Source organism: Pseudochaenichthys georgianus, chromosome 1 (genome assembly GCF_902827115.2).
Source record: "Pseudochaenichthys georgianus chromosome 1, fPseGeo1.2, whole genome shotgun sequence".
Classification (NCBI taxonomy): Eukaryota; Metazoa; Chordata; class Actinopteri; order Perciformes; family Channichthyidae; genus Pseudochaenichthys; species Pseudochaenichthys georgianus.
The window spans coordinates 26,743,289-26,756,592 of record NC_047503.1 but is presented as its reverse complement, the minus strand read 5'-3'; the positions used below and the strand labels follow the sequence as shown (position 1 = coordinate 26,756,592).

At 41.0% G+C, this 13,304-nt stretch overlaps 1 protein-coding gene across 2 annotated transcripts; it reads left to right on the top strand.

The window, feature by feature from the left end:
• The first annotated feature begins 300 nt into the window (after window positions 1-300).
• Window positions 301-13,270, top strand: uba6 (ubiquitin like modifier activating enzyme 6). 2 transcript variants are annotated; one of them, XM_034080999.1, is made up of 32 exons: window positions 301-376; window positions 882-972; window positions 1,418-1,512; window positions 1,628-1,656; window positions 1,786-1,880; window positions 3,513-3,624; window positions 3,899-3,979; window positions 4,070-4,192; window positions 4,391-4,514; window positions 5,030-5,133; window positions 5,221-5,283; window positions 5,626-5,702; window positions 5,854-5,920; window positions 6,047-6,190; window positions 6,370-6,516; window positions 6,604-6,684; window positions 6,798-6,875; window positions 7,655-7,836; window positions 7,942-8,047; window positions 8,466-8,555; window positions 8,647-8,727; window positions 8,842-8,970; window positions 9,082-9,133; window positions 9,229-9,292; window positions 9,382-9,451; window positions 9,528-9,599; window positions 9,686-9,809; window positions 10,284-10,477; window positions 10,765-10,892; window positions 11,101-11,188; window positions 11,328-11,422; window positions 11,639-13,270. In XM_034080999.1, exons 2-32 carry the CDS (start codon window positions 932-934, stop codon window positions 11,778-11,780), a joined length of 3,078 nt encoding a protein of 1,025 aa, XP_033936890.1. In that variant the 5' UTR covers window positions 301-376; window positions 882-931; the 3' UTR covers window positions 11,781-13,270. The 2 variants fall into 2 exon arrangements, with proteins under 2 accessions (XP_033936890.1, XP_033936893.1); XM_034081002.2 differs by having other exon boundaries at window positions 310-376; window positions 931-972.
• Window positions 13,271-13,304: the final 34 nt, after the last annotated feature.

Here is a 13,304-nt window from a genome sequence, read left to right as displayed (position 1 = left end):
GTAACAACAATCGTTTTAAGAAGAAAAAAATGGGCAAATATGTGGAACGTTGACAAAATGTCACATTATTATGAAAATCCAGTGTTGACTTGCTGATTTATTGAGTTTTGAAAATGCAAAAATCCATATTTAATATTTCATAAATGGTATATTTATAAAATACTTATATAGAAAGTATTTTAAACTGACATTTAGGTGGTTTTTATGGTGCTTACCCTTCCAAAATAGGGGATATTTCAATAACAAATGTAGTCCTGAAAAACACTGAACCTATTGGATGGCCTTGGTCATGTGATTACGGTAACCTGGAACCACTCCATGTTTTTTAACCAGTCACAACCATTCATTCGCCCTAGCTTGTCGCGCATACTGACAGGTAGCTACGTCTAATAATTGGTGTAATTTGTGACGATATTCAAAACGCATTTTTAATATAAATGTGTAGAATATAAACACTTAACATAGCTGTCTACCCTGTGGATTTATTCGTAGCCTAACGTATGTGTCATCACTTTTAACGAGTTTAAGATAAGTGTTTTCGCCACCGGCTCCAGGCAGCAGTGGCACTCAGAGCTAGCTAGCTGTAGCTGCTAACACTGAGCTCTACTCAGCAGCTTCACACATCAGCCAGCGTTTGTATTACGGTAGCTTACTGTTGTGGTATGTGATTGCTAGCATACCTCACTTTATTGGATCAAGACAGACACTTAACCTTTTGACAGTTGTCAGGTCAACCACATTGCTGACAGTTAGCCACATTGATGGTAATGTAGCCAGTTAGCTAACCCACAACAGGGCGTTGGTTTTAGATTAAAAACGACAACCACCAAAACGTTTTATATCTTTAATAATCACGGTTTGTACTTTTATATTTGTATAAGGTGGAGTTTTTATCTCAGACAGTTGAATTCCCCCCTCTTCCCCTCCCAGTATGGCTGCAGACTCGATGGAGATTGACGACTCTCTTTACAGGTAAGTCTATATACATTATTTCCCTTACTAAACCGCTTACACGTCAGATACAGATTTTTCAAGACAAGGAATATCTGGCATTGCTTTATGCCAGAGGTTTTCAGTTTTGTTTCAACCAAGGTCAGGTTCCCTTCAACGATGCATAATATAGGCTACCTGGTACCTCTCATGAATTTCCATTGGAAAATAAATGACTTGCACTTAATGATAATACATGTTATACCTCTACTGTAGAGACATTTTTAGGAATACATTGTATCATGTATTTAAACACAACACAGGTTACATATAAAACAATGCAATCATCAATCAATTCAATGATCAGCAAGTGAGAATGTTCCTAAAAAGCATTTTAAAGTTAGAAAAGGGCTATTTTGAATTGCTCCTCTTGGTCTCTCTTATCACTTGTCCTCACACTTCCTCTTCCTTCATTCTCTCCGTCCAGCCGCCAGCGCTATGTCCTGGGAGACAGTGCTATGCACCAGATGGCCCAGTCCTCCGTCTTTCTCAGTGGAATGGGTGGACTGGGGATTGAGATAGGTATGATAACCTATTGCACAACAGCACTGTAAAGATATTCAATGCCAAAGTATTCACATTACCTACATCGCCAATTGTGGTTTGACACTAAGCAACTTCCCTTTTGGTTTCACAGCAAAGAATATTGTCCTGGCTGGTGTGAAGGTATGCGATCTCGTTCACCATTATGGTTGTCCAATACTGCAACACTATATCATTTTTTCAATATGTAACATCTTAAGAAATGTTATTTTTTTCTTCTGGAATTATCTTTTTTATTTATTTTGTGCACAGGCAGTCACCCTTCATGACACAAAGCAGTGTGAAACCGCGGATCTGGGCTCCAACTTCTTTATCCGCAAAGAGGATGTTTTGAGCCAGAGAAGAAGGTACTACACAACGCTGGATTCTTAATCTTAACCTCTCACTTTACTCACAATCTCATATAGCCTCCGGAAAGTATTCATACCCCTTCACTTTTTCCACATTTTGTTATGTTACAGCCATATTTCAAAATTGATTAAATTCATTTGTTTTCTCAACATTCTAGACACAATACCCTATAATGACAAAGTGAAAACGTTTTTAAAGATTTTTTTGCAAACGTGTTAAAAATAATCAAATGAAATATCACATGTACATAAGTATTCACACCCTGTGCTATGCCAGTGAAAATTGAGCTCAAGTGCATCCCGTTTCCACTGATCATCCTTGAAATGTTTCTATAACTTGATTGGAGTCCACCTGTGGTAAATGAAAGAGATTTGACATGACTTGGAAAGGAACACACCTGTCTATAGGAGGTCCCACAGTTGACAGTGCTCATCAGAGCACAAACCAAGTCATGAGGTCCAACGAATTGTCTGTAGACCTCAGAGACAGGATTGTATCAAGGCACAGTTCTGGGGCAGGGTACAGAAAGATGTCTGCAGCATTGAAGGTCCCAACGAGCACTGTGGTCTCCATCATTTGCAAATGGAAGATGTTTGAAACCACCACGGCTCTTCCTAAAGCTGGCCGCCCAAACCAAACTGAACATCGGGGGAGAAGGGCCTTAGTCAGAGAGGTGACCTGATGGTCTCTCTGACAGAGAGTAAGTAAAAGGCACATGAAAGCCCCCATGGAGCACCGAGAGTACTCTCAGACATGAGAAAAACAAATTGTCTGGTCTGATGAAACCAAAATGGATCTCTTTGGCCTGAATGCCGCCAAGCATCATGTCTGGAGGAAACCAGACCTGGCCAACACCATCCCTACAGTGAAGCATGGTGGTAGCAGCATCCTGGTGTGAGGATGTTTTTCAGCGGCAGGAACTGGGAGACCAGTCAGGATCAAGGGAAAGATGAATGCAGCAATGCACAGAGAGATCCTTGATGAAAACCTGCTCCAGAGCACTCTGGACCTCAGACTGGGGCGAAGGTTCACCTTTCAACAGGACAACGACCCTAAGCACACAGCCACGATAACAAAGGAGTGGTTTCAGGACAAGTCTGTGAATGTCCTTGAGTGGCCCAGCCAGAGCCCAGACTTGAACCGGATTGAATATCTCTGGAGAGAACCTGATGGAGCTTGAGACGAACTGCAAAGAAGAATGGGAGAAACTACCCAAAGATAGGTGTGCCAAGCGTGTAGCATCATACTCAAGAAGACTTGAGGCTGTAATTGCTGCCAAAGGTGCTTCAACAACGTATTGAATAAAGGGTGTGAATACTTATGTTTATGTGATATTTGAGGTTTTTTTTTTTTTTAATTCATTTGCAACAATTATTTAACAACTTTGTTCACTTTGTCATTATGGGGTATTGTGTCGAGAATGTTGAGAAAACAATTGAATTTAATCCATTTAAAAAAATGGCTATAACATAACAAAATGTGAACAAAGTGAAGGGGTATGAATACTTTCCTGAGGCACTGTACATCCTTTTCCTGGGATCCACATCCATATGATAACTCTATCTATTCCTCTGTTCATTTATTTCTTCTCACATTCATATGTAACCGCTTTCACTTCTCTACCACAGGGTGGAGGCAGTGTGCCCTCGGGTTGCAGAGTTGAACCCTTATGTCCATGTCGACACATCTTCCTCTGCTTTGGACGACAACACGGATCTCAGCTTCCTTGGAAAGTATCAGGTAAGATATTTGTTTCTAAAATCTTTAGTGTGTTTTCTTTTTAAAAAGGTCTCAAATGTCCAAATATAACCTCTTGCTGAGTTAGTCCAAAATATATTTAGTTTAATATGATACAAAATGAAGAACAGCAGGACATCTTGGTTAATGATCATTAAGAAAACAACAGGGCAATTATGTTTGTGTCGATTGACTAAACCACCTAAAAATGTTTTCATTGCCATTTATTTTTTAGTTTGCAAATAACCCTTTTGTTCTGCTCTGCCTCCTCTTTCAGTGTGTTATTCTCAGCGAAGCCAGATTGAGTCTACAGAAGAGAGTCAATGAGTTTTGCCACTCACACCAACCCCCTATCAGAGTAAGTCTACAGCCATATAGTGGTTATCCATAGTTCAGAGCTAAACCATGTCTTACACACATATGAACCTTTTGCCCGTATCTTTTCCAGTTCATCGGCTGTGATGCATACGGCATCTGTGTGCGGGTGTTTTGTGATTTTGGAGACGAGTTTGAGGTGTCCGATTCCACAGGAGAGGAGCCCAAGGAGATTTTCATCCATAGTATAACGCAGGTACTCTATCCATCTTCTTCTTTATTTTATTTTGTATCATTAAATATGATAATGAGCTCCATCTTTGTGTGTTCGAAGAGACAGATGTCTGCGTAACATGAAGATGCAGTGCCATGAATTATCTTTTGAAATATGAGCCCAAAATGACGGTGCCTGCTCAAAATAACATTTGATCTCCTTTTGTTTTGGAACCTTCAGGATGATCCTGGGGTGGTGACCTGTATGGACAACCAACCCCACGGCATACAGACGGGCCAGAGTGTTGTGTTCAGAGAGGTCCACGGCATGGTGGAACTCAACGGCACCGCAAGGCCAGTTTCAGGTATTCATTCTACATTGACAATATTAAGTTCAGTATATTAGATTTGTTTGAACTGAAAGATGGTTATCACCACAGATCAACATATTTAAAATATGGTTTGAGTTTATATTTTTAATGGACAAGGTGAAAACAAATGCGCTGCTCTTCATAACGTACTCTTGAACTATTGCTAATGCAGATTCTGTTAAATCATTTTAGTTTGAAGGTACAAAATAATACATTTACCTAACTATTTCTGTCTTTTGTTTATGTCTCTCCTTGTTTGTGTGTTGTTTGAATGTATGTGTGTGTGTGTGTGTGTGTGTGTGTGTGTGTGTGTGTGTGTGTGTGTGTGTGTGTGTGTGTGTGTGTGTGTGTGTGTGTGTGTGTGTGTGTGTGTGTGTGTGTGTGTGTGTGTGTGTGTGTGTGTGTGTGTGTGTGTGTGTGTGTGTGTGTGTGTGTGTGTGTGTGTGTGTGTGTGTGTGTGTGTGTGTGTGTGTGTGTGTGTGTGTGTGTGTGTGTGTGTGTGGTATTAGTCCTTTCCCCTCACAGTTTTTCAATAGGGGACACATCCCAACTGCAGTCATATGCACATGGGGGTTTCTTTGTTATGGTGAAAGCCCCCAAGACGTTCAGATTTGTAAGTTGTCAACAAAAAAACATGTACATTTCTAAATCAACACTCTTTGTGTACGTGACCCTTCATTTGTCCACTTTGTTGTTTCAGGAGACGATGGAGAAGCAGTTGTGTGATCCTCAGGTCATGACTCCAGACTTCAGTAAACCAGAGGTGAGCGCTTGAAGCTGTTCATCATCACAGCGAGATCATCATTGACTGTGCAACATTACCCACAGTGCAGGCTTAGCTTGAATTTGATTTGAGCTACTTATCAGTGAGCGTTCAGAAAAATAGAGCCATCACAACCTCCAACCAAAGAGCATGCGTGTCCTTATTTAGCTTTTTTTTTGTCCGTATACATTATTAAATTGTGTTTTTCTGGCTGTTGCAGTTAATGTTTCTGTGATGACGGATATCTAAATGTTTACCTTGATACGTGATACCAAACCCTTTTTATTTATTTTTTGTTGAGCCAAGCTGTTTCCTCACAGTCTTTTTACATCTACCCATCAGGCCCCACTACAGATCCATGCAGCCATGTGTGCTCTGGACGTCTTTCAGGAGCAGCACAGTAGACTTCCCAACACTGGGTAAAGAAAAGATGTCCCTGCTTTTCACTGTTGACACGGTATCTTCTGCTTTGTACTCCACCCGTCCCTGAGGATATCACGTGTCCGGATTTCAGTGTGTGAAGTTGAAATGCGACCCCGTTGTGAGCAGTTTTTCTCTTTCTGCCATCAGGTGTTTGCAGGATGCTGAGGTCTTACTGAAGCTAACCGAGGAAGTGAATGAAACTCTCAGGAACAAAGTGAGTGTTTTTTCTTTTGTCAGTCCGTCATGCTTTGATTGAACCTGCAGAGATGCACATAAACCCTCTTTGACAACCCAATGCATGCATCTCTTTCTCTTTCCCCCTCTTCCTCTTTGGTTCCAGGCTCCTGTGAATACTGAGTTGGTACGCTGTCTGTCGAGAACAGCGAGGGGAACTCTTCCTCCGTTAGCAGCAGCTGTGGGAGGTCTAGCCAGCCAAGAAGTTCTTAAGGCCATCACAGGGAAGTTTGCACCCCTGCAGCAGTGGGTAGGTTACCGCATCTAAACTGTAGGACACCTTTACAGAAGTGAAATGGGGCTAATGCATCCATTAGCTCCATCTACCATTGCAACACAGCATATGAAACCATTAGTTTTAGGGTTTTACAACATTTCCCCACAATTGTTGTGTGTGTGAATATCATGCCTTTCTATTTCTCTCTTAAGTTTTATCTCGATGCCATCGAGGTTGTCAGGCCACTTCAGTCTGTTTCTGCTGAGGAGTTTTTACCAAGGGGCGATCGGTATGATGGACTACGAGCTTGCATCGGTGAATCGATGTGTGTCGAGCTGCACAAGCTCAGGGTCTTCATGGTAAGGATTCTGCCGTGCATGCAACACCTCTTTATATTGACTTATTTGAAGGTTGATGGCCTCACACCACACTGTGGTCTCTTCCAGGTGGGCTGCGGTGCCATTGGCTGTGAAATGCTGAAAAACTTCGCCCTGCTTGGGGTGGGATTGGCCAACAGCTCAGGGGAGGTGGGTGTTCTTTCTGCATTTCCTCTACTCTGTGTGAATGTATTTGATATGAATTTTAATATTTTAGCTTTATGTAATTAGCAAGACTTCTTACTCTATCTGTCAATTGTCAGGTGTTCATCACAGACCCAGACCTTATAGAAAAGTCCAACCTCAATCGGCAGTTTCTCTTCAGACCACATCATATACAGGTAAACGTCTATTTCAATATTTACTCACCTCACCTTTGCAATATGTGAAATTGTGTCTCGACTGCTATGCAGCTGGATTCTGTAGAAAAATCGAAAAAAATATTGAATCAGACGGGAAGATAATTATACTAAAGTTATCGAATTACAGTCAGAGTGAAGGAGAAACTCGATCCGAATCAACCACATGCACCAAATAGCAGTGGTGGAAAGTAACTAAGTAGATTTACTCAAGTACTGTACTTTAGTACAATTTTGACTTGAGTATTTCAATGTTATGCTACTTTTACTTCTACTCCACTACAATTCAGAGGCAAATTGTGTACTTGTACTCCACTGCATTTATGTAATACCTTTTAGTTACTTTGAAGATTTGGATTCATAATGGGAAATATGATCAACATTTAAATAAGACTTTAATTACACTTCGAATACAATCACAAGCTACCCTGCCGCATACAAAGTCATTATTTTAAACGAACAGCACCTTTACCAGCTTTAATAAACACATTAATGGATCAGTAATTATAATCAAAACATATCCTATATATTATTCTGAAATGGACCAATCTGCATAATGAGTACTTTTACTTTTAGTACTTTAAGTTTATTCAGAGACCAATACTTTTGTACTTTTACTTAAGCAACATTTTGAATGCAGGACTTTAACTTGTAACAGAGTATTCCTACACTCTGGTACTTCTACTTTTACTCCAGTACAATATCTGATTACTTTTCCCACCTGTGCCAAACAGACATTAACTTGTTTCCCTGTGTCTCAGAAACCGAAGAGTACCACGGCAGCAGAAGCCACTCAAGAGATCAACCCGGAGCTGCAGGTGGACGCTCATCTCCACAAGGTGTGTCCTGCTACTGAGAGCATCTACAACGACGTCTTCTACTCCCGTCTGAACCTGGTGGTCACGGCGCTGGACAACGTGGAGGCTCGGAGATATGTAGACAGGTGGGCGCAGATATTTAGATGACACAATTAATGCTCGTTAAATCATTCAGTTAATATTTACTATTTGGGCCAACAACTGATATTGTGCATTGATTGGGTTTTCAGCCGCTGTTTATCCAATCAGAAACCTCTCCTGGATTCTGGCACCATGGGAACTAAAGGACACACTGAAATCATCGTGCCAAATTTGACAGAGTCCTACAACAGCCATGTGAGTGTGTATGAGAGTGTGTGTGCTATTGACTACCTACTAATATTCGGGTTTTCACTCACTCCATTATCAGAAATGATTCACAGACGCAAATCGTAGTTTCAGAATAATCTCTGTCCATACCATCACACCTGAAAACGCATATTACATGACCATTAACGTACCCTGATATTTGTGAAATCGTTACAACTATTGGTTTCTGCCCTGCTCGACTAAAGCATAATCCGGGAGTTTTTAAACAAAAAATGTCAGCAGCATTTTCAAAAGTCTCTGTTTTAGGGGTTTGAAAATATCAGAGTAGTGTGGATGCTCAGAGTAAACGTAGCAAAATAAGTTTTGAGTTCTAAAAATGAAAAGCTATAAATGTGGGTGAAGTCTTTCCAATGTTCCTAAATGTATGTTTTCCTTTGCTCCCCAGAGGGACCCCCCAGAAGAGGAGATCCCATTCTGCACTCTCAAGTCTTTCCCTTCTGTCATAGAGCACACTATTCAGTGGGCCAGAGACAAGGTCAGTCTGCTTAAAGCCCAACAAGTGCTGATTATCATTTTTATAACTGTGCTGTCCTAATTTTTAAAATGTCTCCCTTGCTCTTGTCTAGTTTGAGAACTTGTTTGTCCACAAGCCCTCCATGTACAACTCATTTTGGCAGACCCACTCCTCGGCTGACGCGGTGCTACAGGTAAGACTGTTATGTCATAAGTGTTTCTCCGACTTATTATAAGAAACATTAGTGTTGATCTTGCGATGTAATAGTTGGTTTGAAAAGATTGTGTTTGTGTGTTTATTTGTGTAGAAGATGCAGGTGGGAGAAAGTCTGGAGGGGGCCTTCCAGGTCGTTAAACTGCTGAGCAAACGGCCCAGCCAGTGGGACCAGTGCGTCGTTAATGCCCGACTGAAGTTTGAAAAGTATTTCAAGAGAAAGGTAACGAGTATCCTCCTTAAAATACATTTGATTTGCTTTATGTATATATGTTGGAAGCCACACAATATCATCTGCATGTGATTACATGCTACTCATTTTGTTCTCATGCAGGCCCTACAACTGTTGCACTCTTTCCCGCTGGACACGAGGTTAAAAGATGGAAGTACGTTTTCTCAAACAATTGTGTATTATTCAATTTACCAAAATAATTTTATCAGCATCAAAACAGTACAATTTTTTTAATTTTTTTTATCCTAGGTCTGTTTTGGCAGTCTCCAAAAAGACCTCCAGCACCTTTTAATTTTGACTTGAAAGACTCTTTGTGAGTATGCTCTAATGTTACAGGTTAAGCCGTTCCTTTATTGGATGTTTCCTATCTAAGCTTTCCCAAACCTCCTCCGTCCCCCTTAGGCACTTCACCTTCATTGTCAGCACTGCCCGGCTCTTCGCAGGGATTTATAACATCCCTTACTCAGAAGCGGTAGGTTGCATACACACACACATTTACTCACTCAAACACACACACACACTGACTAAACTTTTCATTATTTTTTTAGGATATCTCTGAAGAGGCGGTGACCAGGATTCTCTCAGGAGTAAAGATTCCCGAGTACATGCCTTCACAGAAAGTACGCTTCTCCATGTATACGTTATTTTGATTCTGTCTGAGCATAAAATATCCTAATCTAGTGTTTTTGTTTTCTGTCCCTTCCAGTGCATAGAGACAGACGAGTCGGCGAAGAAGCCTGATTCCATGAAGATGCCTCTAAGCAGTGAGGAGGAGAGGGAGGCCATCGCACAGCTGGAGCAGGCCATCGCTACGGACAACGTCACAGCAGGTTCACAATTAAATAAATACCAATATTTGTCAATGGACACTGATGTTGAGATACATTTTTAATGTGTATCTTGGAGTGGTATTAAGTAATATCCTATACATCGTTGTGAATAGTTAGGAGCCAGGCTCTCTATTGTCCAATTCTATTAAAGGTCCCCTATTATACTCTGCAAGGTATTTGGTTAAAAAACACACAATGGTGCTCTCGGAGGAGATTCAGGTGATAAGGGGGGGGGGGTTACCTTGGTTGGTTGTTGGCTAATGGTTACACAACCCAAAACAACGTTAAGACATCATAAAGAGGACAGGATTCTTTGTAAATGTATCAGGACAATAAAGAGAGGGTTTTTTCATGCTTATGTATAAAAGACATGAAAAAGTGGATTTTGCATTATAGGTGGCCTTTACGTTTGCATGCCTATATTACAATCGCTGTAACCCCACCTCTAACAGCTGATACTGTCTGTGCTTCCAGAGAGGCTACAGGTGAGTCCACTGCTGTTTGAAAAGGACGATGACCGCAACGGCCATGTGGACTTTGTCACCTCAGCATCTGCTCTGAGAGCCAGGATGTACGCCATTGAGCCCGCGGACAGACTCAAGACCAAACGCATCGCTGGGAAGATCATCCCTGCTATCGCCACGGCAACAGCTGCTGTGGCTGGACTGGTGAGATGTTTTAAATGTTGCCATAGTGATGGTTTAAGTTGCTGTCATTGTTTTAAAACACCTATATAAAAAAAAATGTAATTTGTGAAATAAGAAAACAAAAGAAATGTGACACTTATTTCTAGGATATATAGGTTACATATGTCCTGACTACCTTGTGCCTGTTGGAGATGGATGGATGGACAGTAAATAAATGCTGATAAGTGTGGTTTCATTGTTGAAACCAAATACATTTTTCAATATTATATCAATATATTTGCCTTTTTTATTATTTTTGATTTATTCAGGTGGCCCTCGAGTTGATCAAGGTGGTTGGAGGCTATGATTTTGAGTCCTTCAAAAACTGTTTCTTTAACTTGGCTATCCCTGTGATGGTGCTCACTGAGCCTGCCCCACTGAAACAGACACTCATCAGGTAAAGTCTCTCACTGTCCCAAACTGCTTAAAAGTGATAAATCCTTAAACGTTTTGTCCTAGCATGATGGCATGTGTGTTTTGACCATACACTGAAGATGTCTTTCTCACCACACGACTATTATTCATTGAAATCTCAGCTAAATTACCCCAAATGTCATCATTATAACGGTTATAGTGTAATGACAGCTGCATGCCTTCTCTCCCAGGGACAACATTTACTTCTCCATTTGGGACTGTTGGACCATCTTTGGCCATGAGGACTTCACTCTCTCTGAGTTCATGAATGCAGTCAGGGTGAGACACCATTCACTTGTTAACTAATCCGACTTGTTTATTATTAGTACTTCAGATGCAGTTACCACATCATCGTATGTTCCCTGAAGTCTCTTACTGCTGCGTTGTGTTTTTCAAGGATTTTGATGTTTCATTTCAGGAAAAATATGGAATGGAGCCCACTATGGTCGTACATGGTGTGAAGATGCTATATGTGCCTGTGATGCCTGGACACTCAAAGAGACTCAAATTTACGTAAGTGTTTCCGTGAAAAACAGAACTTCTGAAAACTACAGGAAGTCTGTCTGTTGGACAAAGTCACGTAGTCTTTCTTTCTGTATGGCTTCAGAAGATGCTCTTTGTGGACTTTAGCTTGTGTATCTGTATCGATGCAGGTTTCCTGGACAAAGACTCATCATCATTTAAAACCAATCAACAGATACACTTAACCCTGCCTCTCCCTCTGTTCAGAATGCAGAAGCTGATCAAGCCGTCAGTGGACCGCCGCTACGTTGACCTCACCGTGTCCTTCGCTCCAGAGGCGGACGGAGACGATGACCTCCCCGGCCCCCCCGTCAGGTACTTCTTAAGCCGCAATGGAGAGACACCCTGACACCTTCCTGGATGTCGTCTTCAAACCTCTTGTGTCCTTACTTCCCTTATTTCATGTCAATTCTTGTACCCTAAATAACCTGGGCCATGGCCAAGAGCTTTCCCTCAGGATGTTCTCTGACACGGGCAAAGCCCCTGGCCCAACACCAGCCCCCTGTACGTAATGGAGCAAGACAGTGCCAGTCCTGGAGCCAGACTTGTTCTTGCCCACACAAGGCTGCTTGAGTAGCACTTAACTGTACCTGTGTACATATTTTCTCTGTTCTGTTTTCTACTCTGGTGAAATGCACAGCTCTGCCTGTGTGTATGCCTTAATTGATTCATAACATTTGTTTCTGTTTGTTGCAGTGAGTCTGACTAAAAGCTATGTTTACAGAAACTTGCATACTCCCTATTTGTCTAATTTCTGTTTATAGTCTGCAAGTCCCTAAAGCGGGTGGTGATAGGACTGTAGGGGCAGGGATTTGTAGTTGGTAGGCATCACGTCTTCTTCCTCTGTCCTCTCATTGGCTGGAAATCATAATGTATGTACAATTACCAGGTGCAAAAGGTCAGAACAGTGAAACCACCAAAGATACTGATTATCATTGTGTCTGCAGATGGTTGTTCTCTTTTATGATCACCTTGACTGCCTCATATCACAGGGGACGGCATTACAGAGCAACACACAGGCAGCATCTTACCATGCTTCATCACATGATGCACATCAATTCTTAGGGATGTGTCACTGTGCTATTGACAAGTGCCAACTTTTCAGAAAAGCAGCAATTTGATTGAATCGCTCCTCAATCCGTTGGGCTTTACTTTCAATGTAAAGCCACCCACTCATTGTAGCTGCTAGTCTAACCTATCATGATAAATACTTAACGACTGCATTGACAATACTTAACATATTTGGTTAATCAGTATGTTCTTCATTAGATAAACGGCATGAGTTCAATGGCTGTCACACACAGAAATAAAAAAGTTTTGACTGACACAAAACATCTGTTCAACCATCCAGGATTACACTCCTACTGTTTTAAAACACATTTTTTGTTAAAAGAAACATGTGCTGTTAATTCATTATTTGATAAACTGCATTTGTTTATTGATGTGTGTCCATGACATGTATTTATTTACTTGTTACTAATTCTTGTCACTTTTGTGTCAAACTGAGCCTGTGTTGATGAGCTCCGTGGAGTCATGGTAATTGTGAATCAACAATGGATAAAAGTCAATAAAGGGGTATAAAAAGTGAATCGTACTAATATTATGTAATAGAATTACGGTCCCAAGACGATTATTTGGCCACGTTTATTTTTCTCCCCATAACCAGAGGTTCAGCAATTCACTTTGCACAGGAAATATCATACCGACAACATTTCTTGTGCAGTGAATGTCATAAGTGTAAACAATGTCAACATGTGACAATGATGTGTGTTCCTGTGACAGACAACTCAACCAATGGTCCAATAAAATATAAGATTTCTTGATGTCCACAAGACTAAAGCTGCTCGGTGTCTTTGTTTTACATATGTAACAG

Coding starts and splice junctions, on each gene's coding strand:
- uba6 (XM_034080999.1), top strand. CDS start 932: ATGGCTGCAGACTCGATGGAGATTGACGACTCTCTTTACAG. Junction 3,625..3,898: donor GCTTCCTTGGAAAGTATCAG/GTAAGATATTTG, acceptor CTCCTCTTTCAG/TGTGTTATTCTCAGCGAAGC. Junction 8,971..9,081: donor AAAAGTATTTCAAGAGAAAG/GTAACGAGTATC, acceptor GTTCTCATGCAG/GCCCTACAACTGTTGCACTC.